The 26,245-nt window shown below is 45.4% G+C and overlaps 1 protein-coding gene across 3 annotated transcripts in view; it reads left to right on the forward strand.

Moving 5' to 3' along the window:
• Positions 1–6,128: 6,128 nt before the first annotated feature.
• LOC139754606 (neurotrophin 1-like) overlaps positions 6,129–26,245 on the forward strand; it is a 32,316-nt gene continuing 12,199 nt past the window's right edge. Inside the window, exons 1-4 of one of the 3 annotated variants that reach the window (XM_071672040.1) lie at positions 6,130–6,279; positions 8,646–8,796; positions 23,353–23,415; positions 26,091–26,165. In XM_071672040.1, the coding sequence (XP_071528141.1) occupies positions 6,277–6,279; positions 8,646–8,796; positions 23,353–23,415; positions 26,091–26,165 (292 nt within the window). In that variant the 5' untranslated portion in view covers positions 6,130–6,276. Of the gene's footprint in view, positions 6,280–8,645; positions 8,797–23,352; positions 23,416–26,090; positions 26,166–26,245 lie in introns of all 3 variants that reach the window. The other 2 variants (XM_071672042.1, XM_071672041.1) reach the window with 2 other exon arrangements.

The following is a 26,245-nucleotide window of genomic DNA, read 5'->3' on the forward strand; positions in this document are numbered from 1 at the left end:
CTGGCGAACAAACGGATCACAATTAACAACCATATACTGACATAATTTTGGTCTTACTAATACATATAATATCTTCACGTATAAGACTGAGGAAACTATGATTTAAATAAAAGGTTACATCACTGTAACTCAGACATCCGCTAAGCCCCGCTTCATAATTTGAAAGAAACAGTTCGCCGAAGCTTCACACATTCGCTTTTAACGTCACACCAGGTACAGTTTTTGTTGTCTATTTATTCTTAGAAGCACAAACTAGTGGTCCTTATTGTCAAGCCCTCCATAAGAGCAAGTTCTGTGTATGGGCTAGACTTCTTTATCACTGTTAGTAATAACTAAATATCATAAATGTGCAAACTAAGTCCTATTACAAATAATAAAATTGTATAAACATTCAGTATATTTGAGTTTTCATTCCAATCAAAGTAAACGGTTATTATATGTAGGAAAAAGGAAATTAATGTGGACTCAGGAATGTGGGTTATGGATTCAGGGTTATGGAATTAAGAGATAAGGTAAAGGAAGTAACTATGAAGATATACTATAAGAAAACTGAGCAGTTTGAACACAGAAGCCATACAAACATCTGATTGGTCACCTTTGTGCGTTAATACTTAACTTCGCTAGGTATGTTCGCTGAATATTCTCCCCGACACAAATCTGTTGCCTCACACTCTATTTTCTGCTGGTGCCCTTGAGGCTTGCCAACCATGCAAAGGAAAACGGGGGCTTTATGGTGTGAAGGGTAACCATCGGACCGTCATGTTGAGGCTAAAAGTTGATATGGTAAATTTACAAGTATGACTGACCGTAAAATTTAGATTTCCCTCTGTTCTCAGTTACATAAAGCGTCTCAAGTACGTAAAGCCTCTAAAGTCTTTTACATTTACAGTCATTATTCAAAATTATAAAGTGAAAAGATTTCTATATCATTATAGGGTCATAATGGACTCCCATGGTATAGCGGTTAGCGTTCCTGACCGTAACGCATTCACGGGCCGCCCTGGGTCAAGCGCATAAGTACGAATCCTGGTTACGGCAGTCGGTCCACAGTCAACCCAGCTGTTCATCCACCCTTAAGGGTTGGCCAATAAAATGGTTTTCTACCTTAGGCTAGGACCTCAGCTGCCCGTGCCGCCTCAGCTTACATATAAAAAAGTCCCCTTGTTACAATACATTCAGTTGCCAAACAGAGTAATGTGTCCATCCACGCTACCGACCTGAGAGCCCATCCTTCTCAACCGCAGCCATCCACACATTCCAAAAGCCCACTTGCCTAGTCCAACCACCTCTTACAGTCCACCTCTCCTCTTCGTACCCTCAGCTATACTGTCACATACATTCTTGACCAGCCTCTCAACCTCTGCATGTTCCACCCAAATGGGCAGACTTTTACACAACACGCCACTCAAGCAAATAATTTACGCCACATACTCTTCCTTCATAGAAGGTGGAGGAGAGACATGAGTGTACAGAAAAGAGGATGTGGACCAGGTAAACGCAGGAGGGTAAGGGAAGCCGACGGACAGAAGCATGAGGGGAGAGGACATGAGTGAATGAGGAACATCAGGGGAGGAGAGATCCTGGAAGTAGCAGTAGGCAGGGAGACTTGGGAGGTGCAGCAGGACCGGTAGACGGAGGATGAGCCTGGAGTAATAAGCGTGTCAGAAGAATAACTCATACACACTGGGGTGTTCCCTGGCACCCAAGCTTCCACCATCCTGAGATGTTCCCGGAGTGTAGCTCCACCAATTTAGCCTTCATCATCCTGGGGCGTGTCCACCACCACCTCAGCCTACACTATCCTGGACAGCTGGCTTATCTCTCGCTTCACCACACACACTTCCTTCCCTTTGTCTTCACCATCTCTCATGGAAAAACCTTTTAACCTTCACTTTTTCTTTATACAAAATCATAAAAAAAAGAATTAACGAAAGGTATAAAATGTTTTAGATGAGACATTAACTACACTGGTTAGAGACAGAACAATGTTATGGATAAGTGGTCGCCTCTGCCTGATATCCTCCAGATACAGGAGCACCTACCTCAGGGTCGAGCACCGGCGCCCAGCGTCTTAGGACTGAGGTCTGCTTGTCTTCCTCATCATTGTCAATTTGACCTTTGTAGCTTCCCAACCTTCAGGACAGAAAATTTTATCTCCTTACCCCTCGTCCTACCTTTTGTTGGGCCACTATTGTGAAGGTCCTTGGCACTGTGTGTGACCACGTACACAGACGCGGCAGGTAGACGCCACACTTACGATAGAATGTGTACAACACCTCCCTCCTCATGACAGGTACCATGGCACATAACCCTTACCTAAGCACTACATGACAACTCATCCATACCGCCTTCAGCAACACGACCTGTACCAGTCCACACTCACCGTAACAACACGACATACGACCTCAACAGCACGGTATATACACGACAGCTTCAGCTACATATATGCCAGTATGCATCTCACACCATCTCAGCTACAGTACCTGTATGTACCAGTCACAACACCACGACATATACGAATATATATCAACTTCAACTAGACATGTCTTAACATAGATAAATAGACAGATAGAAATATAGATAGATAAAATGACAGCTTTTTCTTACCTGCTTGAAATGAATACCTTACTAGCAGAATTCTTTATCACACAAGTTGAGTGGTATGACCGACCGCACGAGAGAACAAAACCAGGAGCAGGTTTTGCCAAACCAAACGTCAGTGTGGCTCTCAAACCACCGCGCTCATTGCTCATGGCGTTCAGCTGACGAACGACGTACAAAACCATAGTTCTAACCTCATGCATGATCATTAATGAAAAAGTGTTGTCTTCGCTACGGCTTTGCTCATACCATAAAAAATAACAAATGATCACATTATACTGGAATTTGAGGTTGGCGTGTCCGGGAGTCGAGCGTGGGTACTAGGCTCTATTGAACGATGCTTTTGCGACCTTACTTGTTCTGTTCCGGCCGCTGCTCACATCTTCAGCGTCCTCCAAAGCTAAGAAAAAGACTCATCCATCCAGAGGCGGGGTTGTGATAGTACAAAAGGCCCGTGATAGGCTTAGACCTGACGATTCTTTCACAACACCAACATCGCCAACGGAGACGAAGTGAAGATCTTCGGAACAGGAGTATATTCTCTGTTTGTCTGTCCGTCTTTTTCCTCTCGTCCCCATCCATAAGACCCAGTGTCCTGTTATGCTGCTGTAGGGAGTAGGAGGAAGACGAATAAGGTGGGAGCAAAGGCCGTTCAAACGGAGGACAGCGAGTGTGAGGGAAAAGGTGAGAACGAATAAAGATCTAACATGAATCCGAAGCAAGGAGACGAGCGTAGACGGGCACCAACAGATCCAGCAGTCTCCCATCATGATGAAATGTGTCGAGCAGAACGTGTACGGAGAAAGTAACAAGATCAATAGACTATAAGATGCTCTCGCTGGTAGATAAGGGCGAGACTTTAGGTATTACTAGAGATTTAGTGTGTCGCCAGAGATAGACATGACGACACACACCAGAACATTATTTTTGTCTATATGAGAAAACTGAACCTTTCAGAATGTCAACAAACCGTGCGCGGGATGGTTACGGCACATCGGTAACAAGCTACCTGGAGCTCTGACACTATAACCACGTTTTTCACTCAGTACATAAGTCAACAGTGTATGAAAAGACGTCAGTCGTGTATGAAAAGAAAGACTATAGCTTGTGTAATGAATCAACACTGAAACATTTAATCGAATACCTACCTGGACAAAGAGATCAGTAACTGGGTGACCACTGGCTGAAAAAAAAAAAAAGCCAGCAATAGCGGCAAAAACTTAATAAGAGGACTTATTAAAGTGAAGAGGAAGAGGGTGAGGCGTAGAGTATCGAGTCGGTGAGGAGTGATAAAAGTAGGGGTACAGTTGGAAGAAGTGGGAGGAAAGACACAAGACAGGCGAACATTAGCGAACCAACAGAATTCAGTGTTTTCTCTTAGAGAGGAAAAAAAAAAAAACACATGACAAGGAAAACCACAAAGAGACAGGTCATTCCTCCTACTGTGTCGTTATCGAACTGTGTAAAGACGACGAGTGATAGAGTGAGGGAAGAGTGATTGTGTTAGGCTTAAAAATCAGGATGTGTGGGTGACAGTGTGAGGGGTGAGGGAGGAGCGTGACGATGTGAAGGTAGAGGGAGGAGGATGACAGGGTGAGGGTGGTGAGCAAAACTAACTCCTACAGTACACCGGACACATCATCAGGTGGCCAAGCTTTCATTAGGTTCGGTCAAGATCCATTAGCTTACGTAAAGACATTAATAATATGACCAACATCAGTTTAAGAGTTTGATTTATAAAGCGGCGACAGCGGCAGGTCCTCCCTCGGGTTCCTCCTGTCCATATCAAAGACCTTATGTTATTGTCCAGTCACGGCCACGGTGCTTGTGTCGTCACCTGATCAGTGCCCTTTTTTTTTTTTTTCGTCAACGTTTCGGTTCTGGCACCACTAACTGTTCTTGCACCGCTGTCCAATCAGCGTATCGCTTCTTGCTCTACCATCCAATCAGCGTCTAGGTTCTTGCGCTACAAATCCAATCAGTCTTGGTTCTTGCACTGCCGTCCTTATCAGCGTCCTGGTTCTTGCACTGCTGTGTAATCAGTCACCAGAGAAGGTGAGTCTCGTCAGGACCACAGAACAATAGTTATGTTGTCATGATCAAGGTGACGTTAGGTCTACCAACACTGCCTTCATGCGGCCTGGAAGACTGGAGGAGTCCCTGCCTCCTCCTGTAGCTCCTCTTTGGTAGTTCTCCAACACGAGTTTGTGTTTACATTTTCACACTTGAGGCATCATCATCCCAGCGGGCCAGACCAGGGTTAGCTACGCTCCCTTACCCGTCCTGACCCCATGAGCACGAAGGTACAATCCTGTAGTACAGCGGTACGACTCTTCAGCACGACGGTACAATCCTGTAGCACAAAGGAACGACTTTTATCACGACGGTACAACTACTGAGCATGATGGCGGGACCTTTGTCCGCACCCTTTTAAGGGTGAGGTCAACCACACCCAAGCGTCGTGCTGTCGTGCTCAAGGGTCGTACCGTCATGATCAAAAGGTTAAGATGATAACACTACCAGCTGACCTCCACCATCCAGGACCAACAGTGGCTCCCTGAGCTGAACGTCCGGCGTGGTGGCTGTCCCATACCACCATCCCCTACAACCTTCCCAGGAGCATACGTCAATAATGTTTGTCGTGGTCGTGAAACTCTACACCAGTTGTTCTCGGTCTTCTAAAAAGAAGAAAAAACTTTAAACCCATTGTGTCTGATATTCCATGACTTTTCATCTCTCTGAGGATGATGAAGAAGTGCTTTAATCAGATGAATGTGAGATATGGGAAGAATGATCAACACAGATAAACGTTAACATTCATCATTCATGACATAAGATAGTATCAGAGACAGGAGGAGGAGGAGGAGGCCTCACTGTGGTGGCTGCTGCCCTGCTGGAGGTGTACTGTAGTAATATACACTAGCGGGGAACTCCACACTCACTCTCCTCAATTCAGAAACTTCCAAAATTGACTCTCTCTCTCTCTCTCTCTCTCTCTCTCTCTCTCTCTCTCTCTCTCTCTCTTCCAGAGGTGAAAACCCTTCTTGTCCAGAAATTGTGGCGTTTTACGCACTGAGCTTTTTCTCATATTGTAATTCATGTTCATGGAATAAAGTCCTTTTCGAGCCCAGTCTGTAAATGATATATATATATATATATATATATATATATATATATATATATATATATATATATATATATATATATATATATATAATGTTAAAAAGATGGAGGTATTTCCCTCCTAAATTTCAAATCAGACAATCAATTGCCCAAGAGGAAGTTTAACATTTAATGGATTTATTTTTGTCACCAGCCCAACAAAAGCACCGGAGGAACCATCCCACGAAGCATAATCTGGAAGGCGCGTATCCCCTTTGGTCTGCAAGTCTCCTGGTGGCAGTTTCCCGCCCTAACTAAGGAAACAATGATGGGCGGCGCCGTCCACGACGGCACCCAAGCAAAACGACATGAAAAAAAAAGTTCCTCCCGTCACTTTGTTTCTTGTCCAAGCCGACGGGGATTTAGGGAGGTCTGGAAGCCTGGAACGACAGTAGTGTCTGAGAGCTGGTGGGAGGCTGAGATATTCGGACGGCTGCCAGGAGCGACTTACGGACACTGTGGCCGCTGGATTCTTGCATCTTCAACGCTGAGAACAACGTCCAGGACGTCGACATGGTTAGTTACTTGGTCGTTTGCATGATCATATCCTCAACACATCTGGGGTTCTGTTTACGTTGTGGTGCTGTTGATGATGATGATGATGGCACAGGTGTAGTGGTAAAGCCAAGAGAGTAACACTACAGGAGTCTCAATATGTATGAGGTGAAGGAAAAGATATAGTGGCGGGAGTGCCAGGTGAAGGAAAGCCGGAAGTATGAAGTAAACAGTTACACGGAGTGAAAGGGTTGGTTGTGGCGGAGGGAAATGTGAGGTGGAGCGAAGTGTGTGGTGCAGGAAAATGTGAGGTACGAGGGTACGGGTTGCGTGAAACATGAGAAAGGCAGTGTGAGGTATGAGATGAAGATAGCATGAGCCATGAGAAGGTTAGTTTGAGGTATGAAGAGGAGGGTAGTGTGAGGAACGTGGAAATATACAAGAAGAAAGATAAGATCTGTACAGCATCTGATGGTTATAGAGGCTGTCGGCTGGAAGACAGTAATGGTAATCTACGTTTGTAATTTGAACAGAAAGAGACAGTAAAGGTGTAGGCTCTTCCCCGTACACCACCCTCTCTGGCATATCAGCCGGCAGGATAATAATGATGGAACATCGTGTAGTGTGGGGATATGCAGACTTGGAAATTCCATCGGAATGTATGAAAACAAAATACTAACTTCAGTCGTCGAATAATCAAGGAAAGAAGGATTTTAGTCCCTAAACTGTTATAAAAAAAAAAAAAACGAAGCTGCAGTACCTGTATATCATACTATCATTCTTAAACAAAGAGAGTTGTTTACAGATAATTGATGTAATTAACATAATTGTTAAGTAATACTTTAAATGTAATAACAATACTGGCCTTGATAATATACTGACTACTCGCTCAACATTTTCCTACGTTAGTTGACCCCAGCAGGTGTTGTGTAACTACTGATGATGAAGAAATTATCTACCATCTTTTTATACCATCCTCACTCTTATTTCCGCTGTGTTTGTATCCAACGTGAAGACATTATCGTGACTTCGCAACCGGACTGACCATGTTGTTGGTTGCATGCTGATGAAATCATGAAGTATTTTGAAAACTCTTACGTCTCCCTGAAGGTCGCTATTTCCTTTTTTTTTTTTTTTTTTTTTGACGAGGTATGAGGAGAAGTGTGGCGTGAGGTGCAGGAGCGTCTCCTGGGGAATGTGGTGGACTCGTTCCACTCCCTCACGCACACCACTTGACCAACATCACCTTTATCAACTCCCTCGCTGATTGTTTATCATAACGATCTCTCTTATGCGCTTACTATGACTTGAACAAAAAAATTACTCTGAGCAAATGATAAACAATCTCATTATCTCCAGTGGTAATGGAGGAAAGAAACTGTTCGTATGAAACTCCCTTCAAATTTTTACCTCACTGTTATGCTAAACAAGTGTCAACAGATGTACGAATATCACTCATGACGCTCTTCACATTATGTATGTGTATCTCAGAGAACTTTCTGTGGTCCTCCTGACGGGTCGTTGATTTATACGAGAGACTTGAGAATCTTCCGTGAGATTTATTGAAGAATTTCAGAATTAACTTTGACGGAGCAAGATGCGCTAACCAGAGAACCCCACACACCTACCATGCTAAAGAGTGGTATTTAGTCTACTCAGACTTATCAATGATCCCAAGTTAACCTACCTGAGTGTTCCACTCAACAAATAGTTCACACATGTCATGGCTATCTCTCTGTGTGGTTAACCCAATCAACCTTCCATTTATATCTATTGAACCATCCATCTACTGGTCCAGTCATCTAACCGCCCATGTATCTCCACCCATGTACATAACGGTATGCCAGAGGAAGTAAGATACGGCGGTGAAAGAAACAATAAATTTTGTTGGTGTTTCATGATCGTAAACATCTGTCTTTCTTGTGTATGATGACAAGCTGACTTACGATTTATGATGATTTACTTATAGATGTCTAACGCTCATCAGTTGTGCACTTGCTTTCACTCGAGTGGGTCTGTGAAAACCAGGGAGATTTTCTGCTGTCCCTAAACTTTTATCATATCCCCTCCCAAGGTAACCAGTAACCGCTTAGATGAGGTTCCATTGGCCGATCAAGAGTAGACGTGATAAGGTATCTGGAGGTTGGTAATGTCATACTCAGGTCTGATTACTATATGGAATCGCAGACGTATCTAGGGACCAGTTGACTCCAGGAGTCTGATTCTGGATGAAATACGAGGGCTAACAGATGTAGTCTGTACCAGACTGGGTGAATCTTGTGAGGTTGCCAGTGTGCTGCCTCTTGCCTCATTATAGGGTAGTGTCAGGAGTGAACACTCACCTAGCGGATGTGTAACCTGCGCCATAATCTTCTTGCTCCCGGCAGGTGCGTGTTGTGGTACAGATGATCCTGCTGGTGGCGTGGGGTGTGGCCATCCACGGGGACCCTCAGGACAGGACCGAGGACACCACCCACACTCAGCCAGCCAAGATCGACCTGGACCAGGAGGAGACCGGGGAAGACCAGGTTAAGAAAGGTCAGTCACATACTTACAGAAATACTTCACCAAGATGTCCAAGTCAGTAAGGGTACAATTTCCATAGCCTAATGTTTCGTCTTCTTGGAGTAACATGACTATGATAACATGAGTTCTCCTTTAAGCTTCACCAGTCACCATAATGTTTCAGGACGACATACACCACACTACACTGGGAGATGATGATCACCAAGATGTATCCAATTACATTTCCTGGCTATAAAATGTTTGCAGTGACATCCTTCATACTTCTTGGTTGCCTTTTATGATGCTGCCTATGTTGCATCGGCCATAAAGAAGTGAAGATCTTCCGGCGCTGTTCTATCACCTCAACCTGGGATGACGACCACCTCTAACTCCCTACATATCCCCTCCTCACAGGTCGGTAGGGCTTCTCTCATATTTCCCGACGTGTCCAGGTCACCTCGTCCCTAGCGGCCTCACCACGCCTGACATCACCTGCTCTCCTCTCTTCCTCCTCCGTCATCAGCAGATTTTGTCACCATCTTTAGTGTCATTTCCAATTAATGTTATCGCCCCAAGGCCCTGTTTACGGGGCTTCTGCGTCTTCAAGGCTGCGCTACAATGAACACCAGGGAAATGCTGGACTCCTTTGGTGTGAGAATTTTCTCGAAGAAATTATCCTTCCTCTGGTCCATTAAAGATAACACAATTTCGGTGAAGGTGGCTTTTCACTCGCGGCACAACCACATGTAGGGTGAGTCCAGCAAATCCCAAATGGTTTGAACATATGGAGACAGCAAGTGAGGGAGGTTCACAAAGAGGATATGTGAGTCAGAAGTGGAGGAGATGAGAAGAAAGGGCAGATGAAATCGGAGATTGAAGGATGGAGTAAAAATGTTTTTGAGAGTTCGGGGCCTGAAAGAGCAGGAGGGTTAAGGCATGCACGGGATAAAGTGAATTAGAGTAATATAGTATACAGGGGGCGATGTGCTGTCAATGGACTGAACCAGGGCATGTGAAAAAGCCAGGGAGAACCACGGACGGGTCTGTGGGGTCTGGTTGTCGGTAGGGGACTATGATTTCGTTGCATTACGCATGACAGCCAGAGACTGGATGTGAGCGAATGTAGCCTTTCCTCGTCTGTTCCTAACACTACCTCTTTAAGCGCTTCACCCAACAGATCCATCATTCACTTATCTAAAAAATCCGTAACATGAAGTACTTTTTTTTCCAATGAACTTATTATTAGAGAAGCGTCCACGACGTTTGTTTCCAGAACACAATTCGTATTTCAGTGGAATGGTAGAAGAGTTCCCCCTGTCTGTATGGTGGTCAAAAGAGGCTTTATGATGAAACACAGCACATTGTGTTGACCACTTCTGACACTATACTTATGCTAGTTAATCCTTGTTTCCAAGTCTTTCCCGGTCAGACCAGGTCAAACCTGTCACAAACTTAACAAGGAATGCTATACACACTCCCGTTCTTATCTTTGGGGAAGGTTAGATAAGTTTGCATTTTGTCGTGTTTCTGTATTGGATAGTCGTCTGCACATCAAGCTTTATGAGCGGTGGGACAATATAAACGTGACCTTCACTGGGTGCGTCACTGATCTGTATTCCTTGCCCAGTCCACTGAGGAAGACGATTGTGTCCACACAACTGGATGAAACTCTATACTTTAGCTGTTGTGTCAGTTACCATCCCTACTCCAACATAACCTCCGCCAAGGTACACTCACCACCCGGCCATCAGTGCCCAGAATAAACTACCCCTCTCCTCGCCCTATACACATACACAACTGCATCTCTCTGGCTGTTTCCCGTTAGGTACACAGTCACCGGTAGCAACGTTTCACCAATATTCCTTGTCAGAATTAGTTATATGTACGTGAAATTGTGCTTGAACAACGCGCACTTATATGGTACATTTACTGGCCTCTACTGGAAGGATTTGTCCCTCCACCACACGTGACAGACAGGAGCGGTAGCAACTCAGCCAACACTGTTCGTAACAGAGAAGCAGGTATTTAATCACATGGAAACAAATGTTTCTCATTCCACTTACATAGGCAGGACGTCCAGACCCCAGTCCCGTCCCTCGTACTCGCCATTTAGTATCATTTCTTCCGTGTCCCTAGCAACAGTTATCTTCATACCTTCACAAAATATTTGCTGAAACTGTACACTTTACAGGGCCAAGTTTCTAAGGCATAAGTCAGCACAGGGTCATGAGGGCAAAGTGATCCTTATCTTCAAAGTTTGTATGTTCTTGGCAGGTGTTTACATCTTTACTATTGGCCTCTCCTTGTATGACGTCCACGTCATCTCCAGCAGCTACCACGCAGCCTGCAAATCGTCTCTCCTTCTCTTGCTGCCAGTGTCTTCCGGGTTCTCCAAACTTAGTCCGTCGTAGGAAATAAAGCAATGATATAACTTTAAACTTCCGGCCGGAGGACGAGCAGACGTGTCCTTCCAGCGATTGTACTTTTACACCGCAGGAAAGTTATCAGTCCCGAGGCAGCAAACGACGCATCGCACGTTGATAATGACACTGATGTGTTGCGCGCTTCACCCAAGGTTCGTTCCTCACCAAATTATTATTAAGCAACCGTGGACCATCCATCATGGGTCACTGTGGATCGTCCGTCATAGGTCACCAGCGTTAACCGCACCTGTGTTATATGGGTGTGACCTTTGTACCCCTGTCCCATTTCCCCACGGTGGCCACTGACCTCCACTGGTCAGGTCATTATAGATCTTCGTCCATCACAACACGAGCGGTGCCCGGATGCTAGCTGGGGGCCACACACCCTCCTCTCTCCTGCTCCTCCTCACACTTTCATCACCTCTGGACTTATATTGACCTTCATCAAATCAACAACTAAGTCCTCCCATATATATATATATATATATATATATATATATATATATATATATATATATATATATATATATATATATATATATATATATATATATATATATATATTTCTTTTTATGTTAGCGGAAACGGTTTGAGGCCCTAATCAAAGCCATCTCATTAAATTTTCTCTCTCTCTCTCTCTCTCTCTCTCTCTCTCTCTCTCTCTCTCTCTATATATATATATATATATATATATATATATATATATATATATATATATATATATATATATACATATATATATATATATATCCTAGCCTGAGCCAGGTACACATTTTATCGACCCGAACAGCCTCTACGGGTGGATGAACTGCTGGGTTGACTGTGGACCGACTGCCTCACCCAGTATTGGAAGCTATGCGCTTCAGCCTGGGCGGCCCGTGAATGCGCCATGGTCAAGAACGCTAACCGCTACACCATGGAGATCAATTTACTTATAACTACAGTCTCTCTCTCTCTCTCTCTCTCTCTCTCTCTCTCTCTCTCTCTCTCTCTCTCTCTCTCTCTCTCTCTCCTCCTTCATTCCCCTTACCGTTCCCGTCCACGTCATGCCCCACTTACCCGTCTGCACAACCCTGTGTTGTGTCCCGATAATGAACCTCGTATTCCCCCACATTTCACCCACTTCCCAGGTTCTCCGTCTCAATGGTGTATTCGACCTCGGCCTCGGCGGCTCCTTTAACCTCATCCTTGGACCTTCAGGGGCTGACTGGCCCATCTGGTGACCCCAACAGGGGCGTCAGGCACTGTGGCATCAGGTGGCAGCCGCTCGTCACACGTCTACAATGTTACCAGATGAGCCAGTTCGCTCCTGGAGAGTCAAATCTCATTTTTTTCTCCGACCTTACACAGTCACACACGGGCCTCCGTGTTCTAGTGCTCAGCGTTACTGACAATGAGCCATAACGAGCTAGCCCGAAGGCGGGTTCGAATGGATCAGATTCATTGGCGCGGCAGTCGGCCCACACTCAACCCAGGTGTTCATCCTCCCCTCTGTGCAGGTCAGTAAATGGGCACCTGACTTACGTTTTGTATGTGTGTGTGTGTGTGTGTGTGTGTGTGTGTGTGTGTGTGTGTGTGTGTAGGAGTCAAAACATGGTCCATATATACAAGGTTGAGAGACGGGGCAACAGGAGTGTAAAACTCTCTCCCCTGAGCACACACACACACACACACACACACACACACACACACGGTAATCACACAGGCGTTAGGCAACACCGACCATGGGGGCACCACCGCCTGCATATTGCAAGGGTTCATGAGGGCGGTGCAATGAGCCAGCACTTCAGTGGCTATCAAGTTCTCTTCCTGGCCCAGGTTGGTATCACACGTACACGGACTAGTAACAGATAGCATCTAGCTGCTGGTGACAGGCATCACTACTGCCTCTGTGTCGGAAGGGTTAGTGATGACGACACAGTGAAGTATCACTGTACTGTCTGTCACGTACCCCACCTCCCTGGCCGGCCCGGGTGGCTGGATTCTACTTTCTTCCTCACCCACACGAGGGCTGCTGGCCTCCAGCCCGCAAACCCACGATCCATCTGTTTCAAAAACAACACTTGTTGGTACATAACTCATACAACCCAACCTTTTGCTCTCCACTCCATGTTTTCCTTCCTTTTTATTGAAAATCATGATATATTCTAAGTCAGATTTTCCAGTGCCATATTTGAAAGACACCGCCGGTCAAGAGGGGCTGGATGGTTCCCAAGGCTTCCTCGGCCGACTACATCCTTCCAGACGCAGCTCCCAGACCTTGCTCTTTCTCTATTCATTTCTGCAACAACTGCTGCCTCAGTCCTAACCTCCCTTCATTACAACACCATTTGGCCACTTCCTTTCTTGATTTTCTCCCTGAAACCCGAAGGTCCAAGGCTGCACCCCAAGTATACCATCAGATCTCTAGCTTTAATCTCTACCATTGTTTCCGCCTCAAGGATGGTGTTTGTACCTACTGTGTTACAAAGACTCACGTCCCACGCCTCGGGAAGATCGAGTCTCCTAGCTTTGATATCACTTACGTGGCTCAGAATTTCTCGACCTTCTGTAACTTTCCTGTTATCATTTGGTAAATTCCCCTCCCTCCCTGTTCCTTCAGTTATATTCGAATCTTCGACTATTTGACTTCCTGCCACGAAGCATGGTTTCCTTCACATCCACTATGCTACAATCCTTTGTGCGTAGGAGTTCAACACATACCACAAGGGCTGGTTTGGTTCTGCCTGGGGTGACTCTGGCAGAGCCCAGATCATGTCATTTTCCCTTCTCAACCATCCGCAGGAGATGATCAAACATCCAACAGGAGTTCCAGATAGCATTTCTGCTCTCTTAAGGTCCTGCTACCACGACTGTATGTATCCTCTCACTGGGCACGCCCACATCCTCTCCCCCAAACTTCTTGAAAAGCCAACTTTGGCACTTTGGTGGAACACGTCCGTCATCCCTGCGTGGCTGCTCTACTGACTTTCCCTGGGACAGGTGCTGCTTCACTGGCCAGGATGCCTCGTGTTGTGCTGAACACGGAAGTACTCTGGGCCGGGATGGAGTCCTGCGTCCCATCCTCTACTAAAACTTTCTCCCTCTAATCATGATTTACTTACTCCTGCTTTTCTGTCTGTCGCATGATGGACAGAGCCAACCACATTCCATACCATGAAACTTCTTCCTTCCCCTGAACCCCACTAAGCTCTTATTTCTTTTCAGGATCACTGCAAAGCTGTTCTTAAGGTCAAACACACCTGCATAAAAAGAATGTTTGGTGATTTGACTTTTTCTTCTACTGACGTATCTTTTTGGTCCTGAACCAAATACATCGCCAATACTTCTCTTGTTCAACTTTCCACCCATCTTTGTCGACCTAGTCAGTTTACAGCTGACCCTTCTACTGATAAAGCCACTTTTTGTGAACTTTATTTTCCCCCAATTCAACTTTGGATGACTTTGCCTCTATCTTCTGCCCTCATCTCCTCTCACAGAACCTCCGCCATCTGTATCATCCTCACACAAGGTCCTACATATACTCTCCCAGCTACAGGTGGACAAAGCGTATGGCCCAGACGGCTTAAAGGATTGTGCCTGTAAGCTGACTCAGAATTTTGGCTTGCTTGTTTCACCTCTGTCTAAAAAACTCAGACTTTTTCTCTTTTTTGGGAAGCACAAACACCTACGTGCAGCCCCACCTCTTAGAATGGAGTTCGTTCTAACCATTCCAACTATCGCGCCATTGTTCTCACTCGTGCAGTCTCTGAGACTCCTCTTAACTCTCACTTTCTCTAACATAGAATTTCTTCCCTTTCTCTCTGACCGCCAGTACGGCAGTCACAGCGGTAAGTCTACTATAGTTCTGCTCTCCCATGTGGCTCACTTCTGGTCCTCTTCTCTCAAGGTTTTGTTTGGCTGAGACTTTTGTCTTAACCCTCGACATCACCAAAGCATTTGACAGTAAGGCATAAATCTTTACTTTCTACATTCTCTTACCTCTGTTTTTCCGCTTATCTCTGTTCCTTAATATACAACTTCCTCTCTGGTTCTACCACTGCAATAGTCGTTGATGGAGCGACGACCCAACCTTTTCTTATCAACAATGGTGCTCCTTCAGGTTCTGTACAATCGTCTATTCTCTTTCTTCCCTCTATCAGGGATCTCTCATCTATCCCTATTAATTCTTATGATGACGATTTCACTATACATACTTGAACTCCCCTACCCCATCCCATTCCTTCTTCTAATGCTCATTCTTCTTCTCGTGCAGAACTTACATCCTCTCTCAATTTGCATCTCTGCAGCACGTGAGAATTACATAACATAAACCTTGTTAGATTCAATCATTCTAAAACACAATATCGTCCCATATCTCTATCTGTGAGCCATTCTTTCCCTCAGTTCAGCTACAAAACAACCACAATTCAACCCTGTAATAACAAAGACGTTGGTCATATGGTGGTTGTCCTGCACTTCTCTGTGAAGTAGCGTGTTACGTTTTCCTAACATCACCTTCTTCAACCACCCCTTTCTGCATGTCACCATGTTGTTGCTTTCTCTTCGTTGTACAGGTAGTATGTTGACCGCTGTTCTTGTGAGTTGTCTACACGTGTCTTCGTCCCTAGAGGGTTGGACCAGAGGCACGCATTTGGCTGCTGCTTCCCACAGTTTCTGTGAGGAGACCAGCCACTTGAGGAGTGGCCATTAACATACTTCCTTCCCTCGAACAGCTAGGCTGTGGAATTCTTCCCTTTCTTTGGCCTTTTCGTCTTCCTATAAACCCCTGCAGAGCTCTGACTGAATTCAACTTTCTCTCACTTTATTCCATTCACCCAAGATGGCCAGTGATTGCGCGACAATGTTTTGCTCGTGTCATCTTGCTCACTATAACAAAGAAAGAAATAAAAACGTAGGTTGCCTACATTGTCCACAACTTCACTCTCTCCATTTTACATATGATGATGATCCTCGTCAACGTCCGCCTCACACGAGTCGAACTTCAAGCCTCAACTTTGAACTCTCCCACGGTGTCTGAACTCTCCCGCGGTGTCTGAACTCTCCCACGGTGTCTGAACTCTCCCGCGGTGTCTGAACTCTCCCACGGTGTCTGAACTCTCCCACGGTGTCTGAACTCTAACGCGGTGGGTGAGCTGAGCTAACGTTAGCCATCACAGTCGTAAATCTCGTCATTGGTAAAGGAAGTTTAGGAGATCGAACCCCGTGGACGCGAAACCCTCTCTCTTGCTGTACAAACAGGTGAACATAGATATTACACACACACACACACACACACACACACACACACACGTTCCGTGCACCACGTCAGGACAACCAGGTCCCATGCCTCACATACTAACTGTCCCTCCTGTGTCGTCTAGAAGTGTCTGGCATCAGCTCCACAGTAACAGTCAGAACGCCTCGTCCTGCGCAAAGTCTTCCCGTCATTCTGGGTATATTGTCTGCACATATCCCTCACATCCCCCCCCCCCCCACAGTCTGACGTCACAGCACCACAACAGAACCTAATTATACAGTGTGTCAGGACGTTGACAGATATGAAACATTCCGACGCATATTTCTTCAAGGATGCTGTCAGGTAGGTGTGTGTGTGTGTGTGTGTGTGTGTGTGTGTGTGTGGTGACGGACGGAGAGATGAGGACATAAGAGAAACTGCCGAGTCTTAATGTGTCAAAAGGTCAAGGAGAGTCGAATGCACGTCCTTCCTGACCGCTGTTGGGACTCCCGCACCACCAGAACATCCCGACTTTCCCTCTCTGCTCTGATCTTCTGATGTAACATCCGCCGCCATTGTCTGCCGCTCTCCGGTCGTCCGAAACTCCACCAACTAACTGGTTTATATTCCTCCTTCCTTCCTTGATACGAAACTATGTAGGATGACCACATAACAGCAAGCAACACCTCCAGCATCAGGTGTGTGGTGGAGGCGTTGAACGCTTCCCGAGGGGGTCGCTCGACGGATTGTATCATCACGTGAAATAATTTTTTTTCGTTCATTCATCAGACTCAAACTGAATTCTTTCCATCGCACACAGGGAGGACAGCTTCCCAGGCCATACACTTGCCCAGTTCACTGAGCCAGTGAGGGTCCTCTCATGTGGCCTCTGGCGAAGGAGACCCGGCCACCATCTAGTCGTACCACCACACTCCTACCACACCTCCACCATCGCTACCGCATTACCACACCAGAACTACACTACCATGATAGCATCTCACTTACATCTAGTCATCTCGTCGTGCTCTGGGGTCGCACCGTCGTGCACAAGGTGGCTAAGCTGAGAACAGTGGAAGGATGCGATACCTGTGTGTGTATGTGTGTGTGTGTGTGTGTGTGTGTGTGTGTGTGTGTGTGTGTATGTGTGTGTGTGTGTGTGTGTGTGTGTGTGTGTGTGTGTGTGTGTGTGCGGTGGTGGGTTGTAGATATTCTTTCTTGTGTGACTCTACTTCCAGCGAGAGGAAGGGCTCTGGTTAGTGTATTAGCCCCCCACAATACTCCAGCTAACTCGAGGATCATCCCGTCTCCTACCATTGAAGCAATCTATCAGGTAGTAAGCTGTTGACAGCAGCCGCCCAGGCTGGTACCACCGTCCTGACTGAGGAGAGTTATAGCGGTGTCCGGAACCATCTCACACTCTCCAGGTTAGCATTGCTGGTCTTACTGTCTCTCTTATCAAAATGGAACAACCCGGCCAATCCCCTTATCTTCTCCTTACAAGTGCCATGCACCTACTCAAAAGCCTCACTTATTTCCTTCACGTAAGTACTCTTGCCACTTTCTATCTGATCAATCGTTTTTAAATATCATCATGATAGAGTCCAACAAACTTATTACCTGAAGTCTCCAGCGTCATGGGGTGTTAAGACTCTCCAGGTTTCCGCCTGACTCTACTGCCAAGGAGAGGGAGGGTTCTGGCTGTGGTAGTGCCGGCCCGTCCCTCTCCGGTAAACCTTCCTCTTTACCTTCCTCTCTACCAACACTCGCGGTCTCTTTAGTAATCTCTCTTGTGTTGAACGTCTATCTAGTACCTCTCCTAATACCTTAATTTTCTCTGAAGCCCTGTTGCCTAATGATTTTCTCACTAGCCCCTTTCTTATACCCAACCATAACCTCCATTCACGATTCCGTTTCAAATGTTTTGTTTGTGCTTATTCCAACATCAACGCACCTGTTGCACGCCTTGAGAACCTTGAGTCCCCAAATTTTGGTTTTATGTGGTTTTAGATCTGTTTTGCAACTACTACACTTGGCCTCTGTTTCGCCTATTGCTCCCCTAATTCTAAAAAAAATAAAAAAATCATCTTTTTCTTCGACTATCTAAACTCCTAAATTCTTGTATCCTCTTACCCGCAAGCCGAGATCCTCTACGTAAGGCATTCCATCATTCATCACAAGGAATGGCTGAATTCCTCCAATGCGGATGGTGGCGGGACTGAAGCCCTCACGTTCTCAATTCTCAATGAGATCTAGAGCAAATCGTCTCCCAGCCTACCCATATTCCAGACCGCCGTGACCACTCTCCTATTATTCTGGATCTATATTTCATCTCTAATCCATTCCAGTGAAATGTGCACAATCTGGCCCCCAACTGGTTCATCTGATTACACATTCATAAATGTCTTTATCTTAACGGCTTCTCCCCCTCCAGCGGCCTCTTCTAAGCGTACATATTGGCACCTCAACAAAGCTGACTGGAAAAACTTACGAAAATTCTTTACTGAGTTTCCTTAGGTAAATTACTCTCTCTTATGTGGAGACACTTCCGTCTCCACTCAACACATAGAGTAGACTATTCTTACGTGAATGGAAGCATTTATCCCCTCTTCCTCCAAGACGTCCTTTTCATCCAATCCATGGTTCAACTGTTCTTGATCTGAGGCTGCTCAGGCCCTTAAGGGATCAGACATATCGGGCTGGGGAAAACTCTCCTTCCTCCGACTCCCATTTAGATTTATCATTGCCACCAATCTTTGCAAGCACGTTATCCCTGAGGCAGAGAGTTCCTTTATCTAATGGATGAGCGATAACCTCTCCTTTTCCTATTCTGATTTTTAGCTAGGGACATCACTAACAACTTCTGTCGCTCTACCTTTCCCTCACTTTTCCGCTCTGACGGTACTATAGCTGTCTCTCCCATACACACAAAGTAACTGTCTTTGGTTCCCATTTCTCTAACTCCATCTTGGATGATTCTACCATTCCTTCACCCCCTGATGGTTTTCCTACTAATCCTATGTCCCTTCCCGCAATCTTCGGACAGTCCGAAAGCGCTTTTCTCTAAACACAAGCAACCATCCCCGTGTACTTAAAAAGTGTGCCTCTGCACTTGCAACTGTGCTTGTTCATTTGTTCCGTTTCTAGTTGAAAACAAGAACTTTTCCTTCTTCTTGGAACTATGTGTTGGTACATTCCATCCTTAAGAAGAGTGAACGTTCTAATTCCTCTAACTATCGTCTTGTTGCTTTGACATCTACCAATTTAAAAGTCTTTGAATCCCTCCTCAGCTCTCATATCTTTAGACATTTTGAATCTCACAATCTTCTTTCTGATCACCAGTATGGTTACCGTTAGACGAGATCCACTGGTGATATTCTTTTCTATCTTTCTGACGTCTGGTCATCATCCCTGAAAGATTTTGGGTAATCCTGTGTAGTTGCCCTTGACATATACAGAGCTTTTAACAGGGTGTGGCATCGGGGTCTCGTATCTAAGCTTCCCCCTTTTGGTTTCCCTCCTTCTCTCTGCTCCCTCACATCTAGCTTCCTCTCCGGCCGATTTATCTCAGTGGTTGTTGATGAATCAGCCTCTCCACCTTTTTCCATCAACAGCGGTGTCCTTCAAGGTACCGTCCTGTCTTCTACACTTTTTTCTCTTTCGTATCAACGATTTCCTCTCCCACAAATAGCCAAGAGCACTTATACGCTGACGACTCAACACCTCATTTTTCAACATCCTTGAATTCTGCTCCCTCCTCTCTCAATCAATCTGCATCTCGTTTCTACACAACTTCCTCAATAAACTCAGCCTTGGACAGGATATCTCAGTGGTGAAGACGAAATCTGTTTAATGCCTCCAAGATCCAGTTTCTACCCATCTCTTTATTGAAAACTTACAACACTCGTCTCTTATTTGACGGTTCTGTAAATCCACCTCTTGACTCAATGAACATACTTGGCATTACTGTAACATTCACTCTTTCTTGGAAAGCCCACTCAACGGAAATAGCTAAGTCTGCCTCTAAGAAGCTGGGAGTCCTGTCTAAATGTCGAAATTTCTTTTCTTCTGAAAATTTGCTCTGTTTATACCAGAGAATGATCCGTCCTTGTATGGTGTTACTGCGCTCACAACTGGAGTGGTTCGTTCTAGCTCTGTATCCTTACTTGACAGAGTTGAGTCGAAAGCGGTCAGACGTATAAATTGTCCTAGGCCATCTTCAAAACTTGAACGGCTTGCCCTTCGCCGCAATGTTGGTTCACTTTCTTCTATAGGTATTACTCCGGTTTTTGCTCCCGAGAGGTGGCTGCTTGTGTACCCCCCACCATTAGCTAGACCATGCAATACTCAGTAAGCTGCTGCGTCACGTGATTACTGTGTGGCCGTTGGTAACTCAAGAGTGGGTCGTTTTCGTGACTGTTTCTTTCCCTACACTTGGAAGCTTTGGAACTCTCTAACTTTTCGTGTCTTTCTCAATATCTGTGACCTGGCACGTTATAAAAGACAGGGTTTCACTTTCTCCAAAATTTGTAAATATTTTTCCATGTCTCTTTTTTTCTTTCATAATTTTCTCTACATTTCAGTTAAGGCCCGGCCTTGATGTGGACTTTAGTCCTTGACTGAAGCCTTCAACATGAAAGAAAAAATACCACATTACTACACCAGAACTACACTAGCATGGCAGGACCACCTTCACACAACCACTATTCCATTACCATTAAGCTACTGCTACCATCACGAGGATATCACTGTCATTTAGAACACTACTACACCACCACTGTACCATATCTACCATTCATAAAGACAACTACTCAGGATCATACAGTCATGTACATCTCCACTGTCACAGTCAGCACGATGTAACCACAGTACAACAGTTGTAGTACTGCCCCATCAACACACGGCTGGCCTTCCCTCGCTATCCTCACAACCAAGAATCAGACAGGTCGTGTCGTGGTAAGACTGTTGCGAATCCAAGTCACGAAATAAGTCATTACATATCACTATAAGAACGTAGGTCGGCAGAGCACCAGCGGAGGTTGGCAGAGCACCAGCGTGGGTCGGCAAAACACCACCGTGGGTTGGCAGAGCACCACCGTGGGTTGGCAGAGCACCAGCGTGGGTTGGCAGAGCACCACCGTGGGTTGGCAGAGCACCATCGTGGGTCGGCAGAGTACCAACATGGACCAGCAGAGCACCATCGTGGGCCTCCTTCAACCCACGGGCCAGGGACTGAGGGACAGTGTATTACGTCCAGCACCTGACCTTTTCAACACCATCTGTGACACGATGGGCGAGACTTGTACGACGCCACCCACGGTGGAATGTTCCTCAACATGTGCCCAGCCGTCGACTGACGCTTTACACTTACTCTACCGCTTTTATTTCTTGATCATCTAAGTGTCTGTCATCTCGTGTCAGACCTTCTGAGCACGACGGTACCCTCGAGCATGAAAAAATGGCATGATCTTTGAGGTCAAAAAAGATCACACCATAATGCCTAAAGGTCATACCATCGTGCTCAAAGGATGATCTCAGGTCGTACACTCTGCCATGGTTACATAAGATTTATTCACTGGATTACCGTTCATTAACAACTTAAGATAGTAAGCATATCATAATTCACAGCTGGGATGTCGTAGCCTAGCTAGGTTATTAATAATCAAGGTGATCTCCCCAGGTACAACGAGAGGATGACTGGTTCCTCTGGTAGATCATCGCCGAGGGAACCTATCAACAGATCGTCTCCTTCATCATTATCGTAAATCCTGGAGGAAATAGCTAACAACCTGAGAGGATGTCTCCTTCTTATACACACTGTCACACCGAAGACCCAGATGCATACCACCTCACATGTCTCTCTTGCTAAACTTTCCTGTTGTACACGAGAACTGGATTATGTGACATTGTCAAGACACGATCTTATGTCGTCACTTTCCTCCAGCATCCTCATTTACTAACCACTAACCGCTAAACAAAACATTCTTAGATGTTAGGTAATCTTAGGATAAAAGTTTTAATAAATAAAGCATTTCAAGCTCACGGTCAACAGCAGTCGATCCTACCGTGGACGATCTAACCTGACCCGAGCATTTTCCATACCATATTTTGTGCTACTGCTAATACGTCAGTAGTATGTTTCAACAATACATTCAGAAACTAATTTACAGGGAATGGATCATTCGTCCGACTAACAACAACAAAAGCAGAGTATTTTCTGATTTCCTTTACGAGCTCACGATTGTTTCAACTGCCATGTAGCTTATTCACCTCCATGTAAATGTTGGTTGTGATGCTTGTAACAGGAGGAGAGGCACCAGACACTGGCCTCCCAGGTGCAGCAGCATCTTCTAATACTTTTGAGATAATCTTTTTAATCTTAGACTGGATTACATCTCCACCACATACTAATGTTCCGTTTTTCTCGAGCAAGCATCGAAAACGGTCTCCCAATACATGACGTAGCACTTACAGAGTTACCAGACGTAGAAACCAGAGAATAATATCATAAATAAGGCTTTCTGCTAGTATAGTAAGATGTCTCCTAATAGTATCCAGTGTTTTGTTTATCACGAAAAATTATACATTTCCATCAATTTCATACATTTATTGATTTAATGCATCTCAATTGTATAGAGGGAAAGAGAAACCTTTATAATATATTGTGAGGATATTTCCTATAAAACACTTAACACTTTGATAACCTTATGTTAAGCCACGGTAATGAGGTGAGCACTTGTACACAACCCCAGGCAGTGACCCACATACATCCACTCTCACCCGAGGTACTTCCTGTATGTGTCATGCACTTGCTAACCCCACGGTAAAGTGGCCATCAACTGCCACACATTACTACACTCACCGTTAATAGATAAGATAACACATATCTTGCAGGATTTCCCTCTTACATTATTGTGTTCTGAGTCACATGTCCATCACTCGTCCGCACAGACCGGGCGCCCCTACTGAGGTCCAGTAAGATCCTCCCCTTCCTGCAGCAGACCGTCGTCGGAGGTAAGTATTGTTTTCCCCCCTCCCTGTGACGTAAGTACTGTCTCCTCCCTCCCTCCCTCTGACGTAAGTAGACGTCTCCTCCCTTTCTTCGACATAAGTCGATGGACTGTGGTTTCCTCTGACGTACGTTCATAGTCCCTCCATTCCATAACGTAAGTATGAATGGCCACCCTTTCTTAAGCGTAAGTAGATGGTTCTTCCCTATCTCACACGTAAGTAGATGATTTCTCACTTTTTTAGACGTACGAAAATGGTTTCTCCCTTTATAAGACTTAAGCATATGGTTCCTTACTTCGTCACACGTAAGTAAATACTTGCTTATTTCCTCGGACATAAGTAAATAGTTCCTCCCTTCCTCAGACGTAAACATATGGTTCCTCCCTCTCCTCGATGTAGGAGGATGGTCTCTCCTTCTTCAGACGCAAGTACGTGGTTCTTCCTTCCTCAGACACGAATCAACAGTTCTCCTCACTGGACGTAACTTCAGTAAATGTCCTCTTCAGCTTGAATGGTTGGTCTTCCTTCCTTAAAAATGTGTACAAATTCCCTCCTCCTTTAGAGATAAATTAGAAGCTTTACCACCCTCCCCTTCCATGAATATATGACTCTTACTGTCCTTCCCTATCTCAGACGTGAGCCGAGTCTTCCCTTACTTTCATAGTCTGATCATATCCTTCCTTAGATGTAAACAATCAGCTTCTTCCTTCTCCAGCCCTTAAGGAATGTCCCTCCAATTCTATCACGTAAGTAGAGAGTTAATCTTATCCTTACGTGTACCAGCGTCCATGACTGTCTACGATGTCAAGAAATGAACCTTTTCTTCCTTAGTCGTAGGCACAGGGCCCTTCCCCTCCTCACACGCAGGTAGAGGCCCATCGCTTCCTCACATACAGGTACGTATGTATAGGGCTCCTCCCTTCCTCACACGTAGGGAGAAGGCCACTTCCTTCCTCACAGGTATGTATATATAAGGCCCCTCCCTTCCTCACACGTAGGTAAAGGGCCCCTTCCTTCCTGACGCGTAAGCTGAATACCTGCCACTTCTTGAGACGTAATCAGACGGCTGTTCTTTTCTCTACGTGTATGCAGATATTTCTTTCTTGTCCACAGAGAGGAAGTCGTTCCTTATCTGTCTCAGACGCAAGTGGGTTGCTCCCTCTTTATGTACGTAAATCATCCTCCCCTCTGCTAACACAAGCAGATGGCCACGCCCTTCATCAGGCAAAGTTTCGTGCCACATACGTTGGCTGCTCTTCTCTTGCTACCTTTGACGGTATGACTGTATAACTTCTTGGCAGCACTGTCACTAAGATTGCCACCCATACGAGGTTTGGCTTTACTTATCATCATCTGTTCTTTCCGAGGATAAAGACTAAATGACTGACCATTCACCTTCAGGCTCTGTGCTTTAAAAAAAATAATACCGACCACAATAGTTTTAGATATTTTTTGATCTACCTTCCATGTGGAAATTCTTGGTTTGAATATGTTGCATATGAAATCCCCAAAAGCAAAAACCTTTATGCCACTTACATGGGTAAGGAAATTCTCCATTAAGTACAGCATGACGAACTGCTTGACTGCAGCAGTAAACTAAAACTTGTATAACATGAGAGTGAGCCATAGCCTGGATCTTTCTACATCACAACAAAGAGTCTGGGGAAACAATGTAATATACCAAACCTCGGGCTTCCCACGGTATACAAGTGCTACTTCTATACTCTATTGTCGTGGAATGTTTTGTTATGAATCTGAATGGGTTCTGTTTCACAACGCAGAAGACAACTGACTCACAACACAGTCACATCACACACTCACATGTAAAGACACAGACGACACGAGGAAACACTGACAACAACCACACACTGACGAGCAAGGATGCTAAAACAACCACACACTGACGAGCAAGGATGCTACAACAACCACACACTGACGAGCAAGGATGCTACAACAACCACACACTGACGAGCAAGGATGCTACAACAACCACACACTGACGAGCAAGGATGCTACAACAACCACACACTGACGAGCAAGGATGCTACAACAACCACACACTGACCAGCAAGGATGCTACAACAACCACACACTGACGAGCAAGGATGCTACAACAACCACACACTGACGAGCAAGGATGCTACAACAACCACACACTGACGAGCAAGGATGCTACAACAACCACACACTGACGAGCAAGGATGCTACAACAACCACACACTGACGAGCAAGGATGCTACAACAACCACACACGGACATGGTCCTTGTGACAGTGGACGGCAGCGACAACCAAGAACGAGACACAACAACCTAAGAAACGGTGACCATCAAGGTCGCCACAGCAACCAAGGAGAATGTGATAGCCAAGGCCCTTGTGACAGTACAGGAAACTGCGGCAACCACACACTGCGGTAGCTAAGGACATCACGACAACCAAGAACACTTGAGAGCTAAGGACATCACAACAATCAAGAACACATGAGAGCTAAGGACAGAATGTTAACCTTGAATACTGTGGTACTAGAAAACAAGAACAACTAAGGACACTTAAAACAATACGTTGTATGTGTCAACAAACAGCAACATGACAGCCTCAGGGAACAACTACCCATGACGCATTTACGACATGAAAGCCATGACGTCACCAATGACAGGTTCCAATATTCTTTCCCGCGCAGCCGTGGGCGCCATTCCCGGACCAGTGGGCGTGTCTCTGGGCGTGCCCATACCAGCGCCCCCTCTGCCCGTCTCAGGTAAGCTACTACACATAAATACATGTAAACGCTTCCCTGTAACTAAAACTAGAGATAACAACCTATCTATGTGTAAGGTG

This window comes from Panulirus ornatus, chromosome 17 (genome assembly GCF_036320965.1).
Source record: "Panulirus ornatus isolate Po-2019 chromosome 17, ASM3632096v1, whole genome shotgun sequence".
Taxonomy (NCBI): Eukaryota; Metazoa; Arthropoda; class Malacostraca; order Decapoda; family Palinuridae; genus Panulirus; species Panulirus ornatus.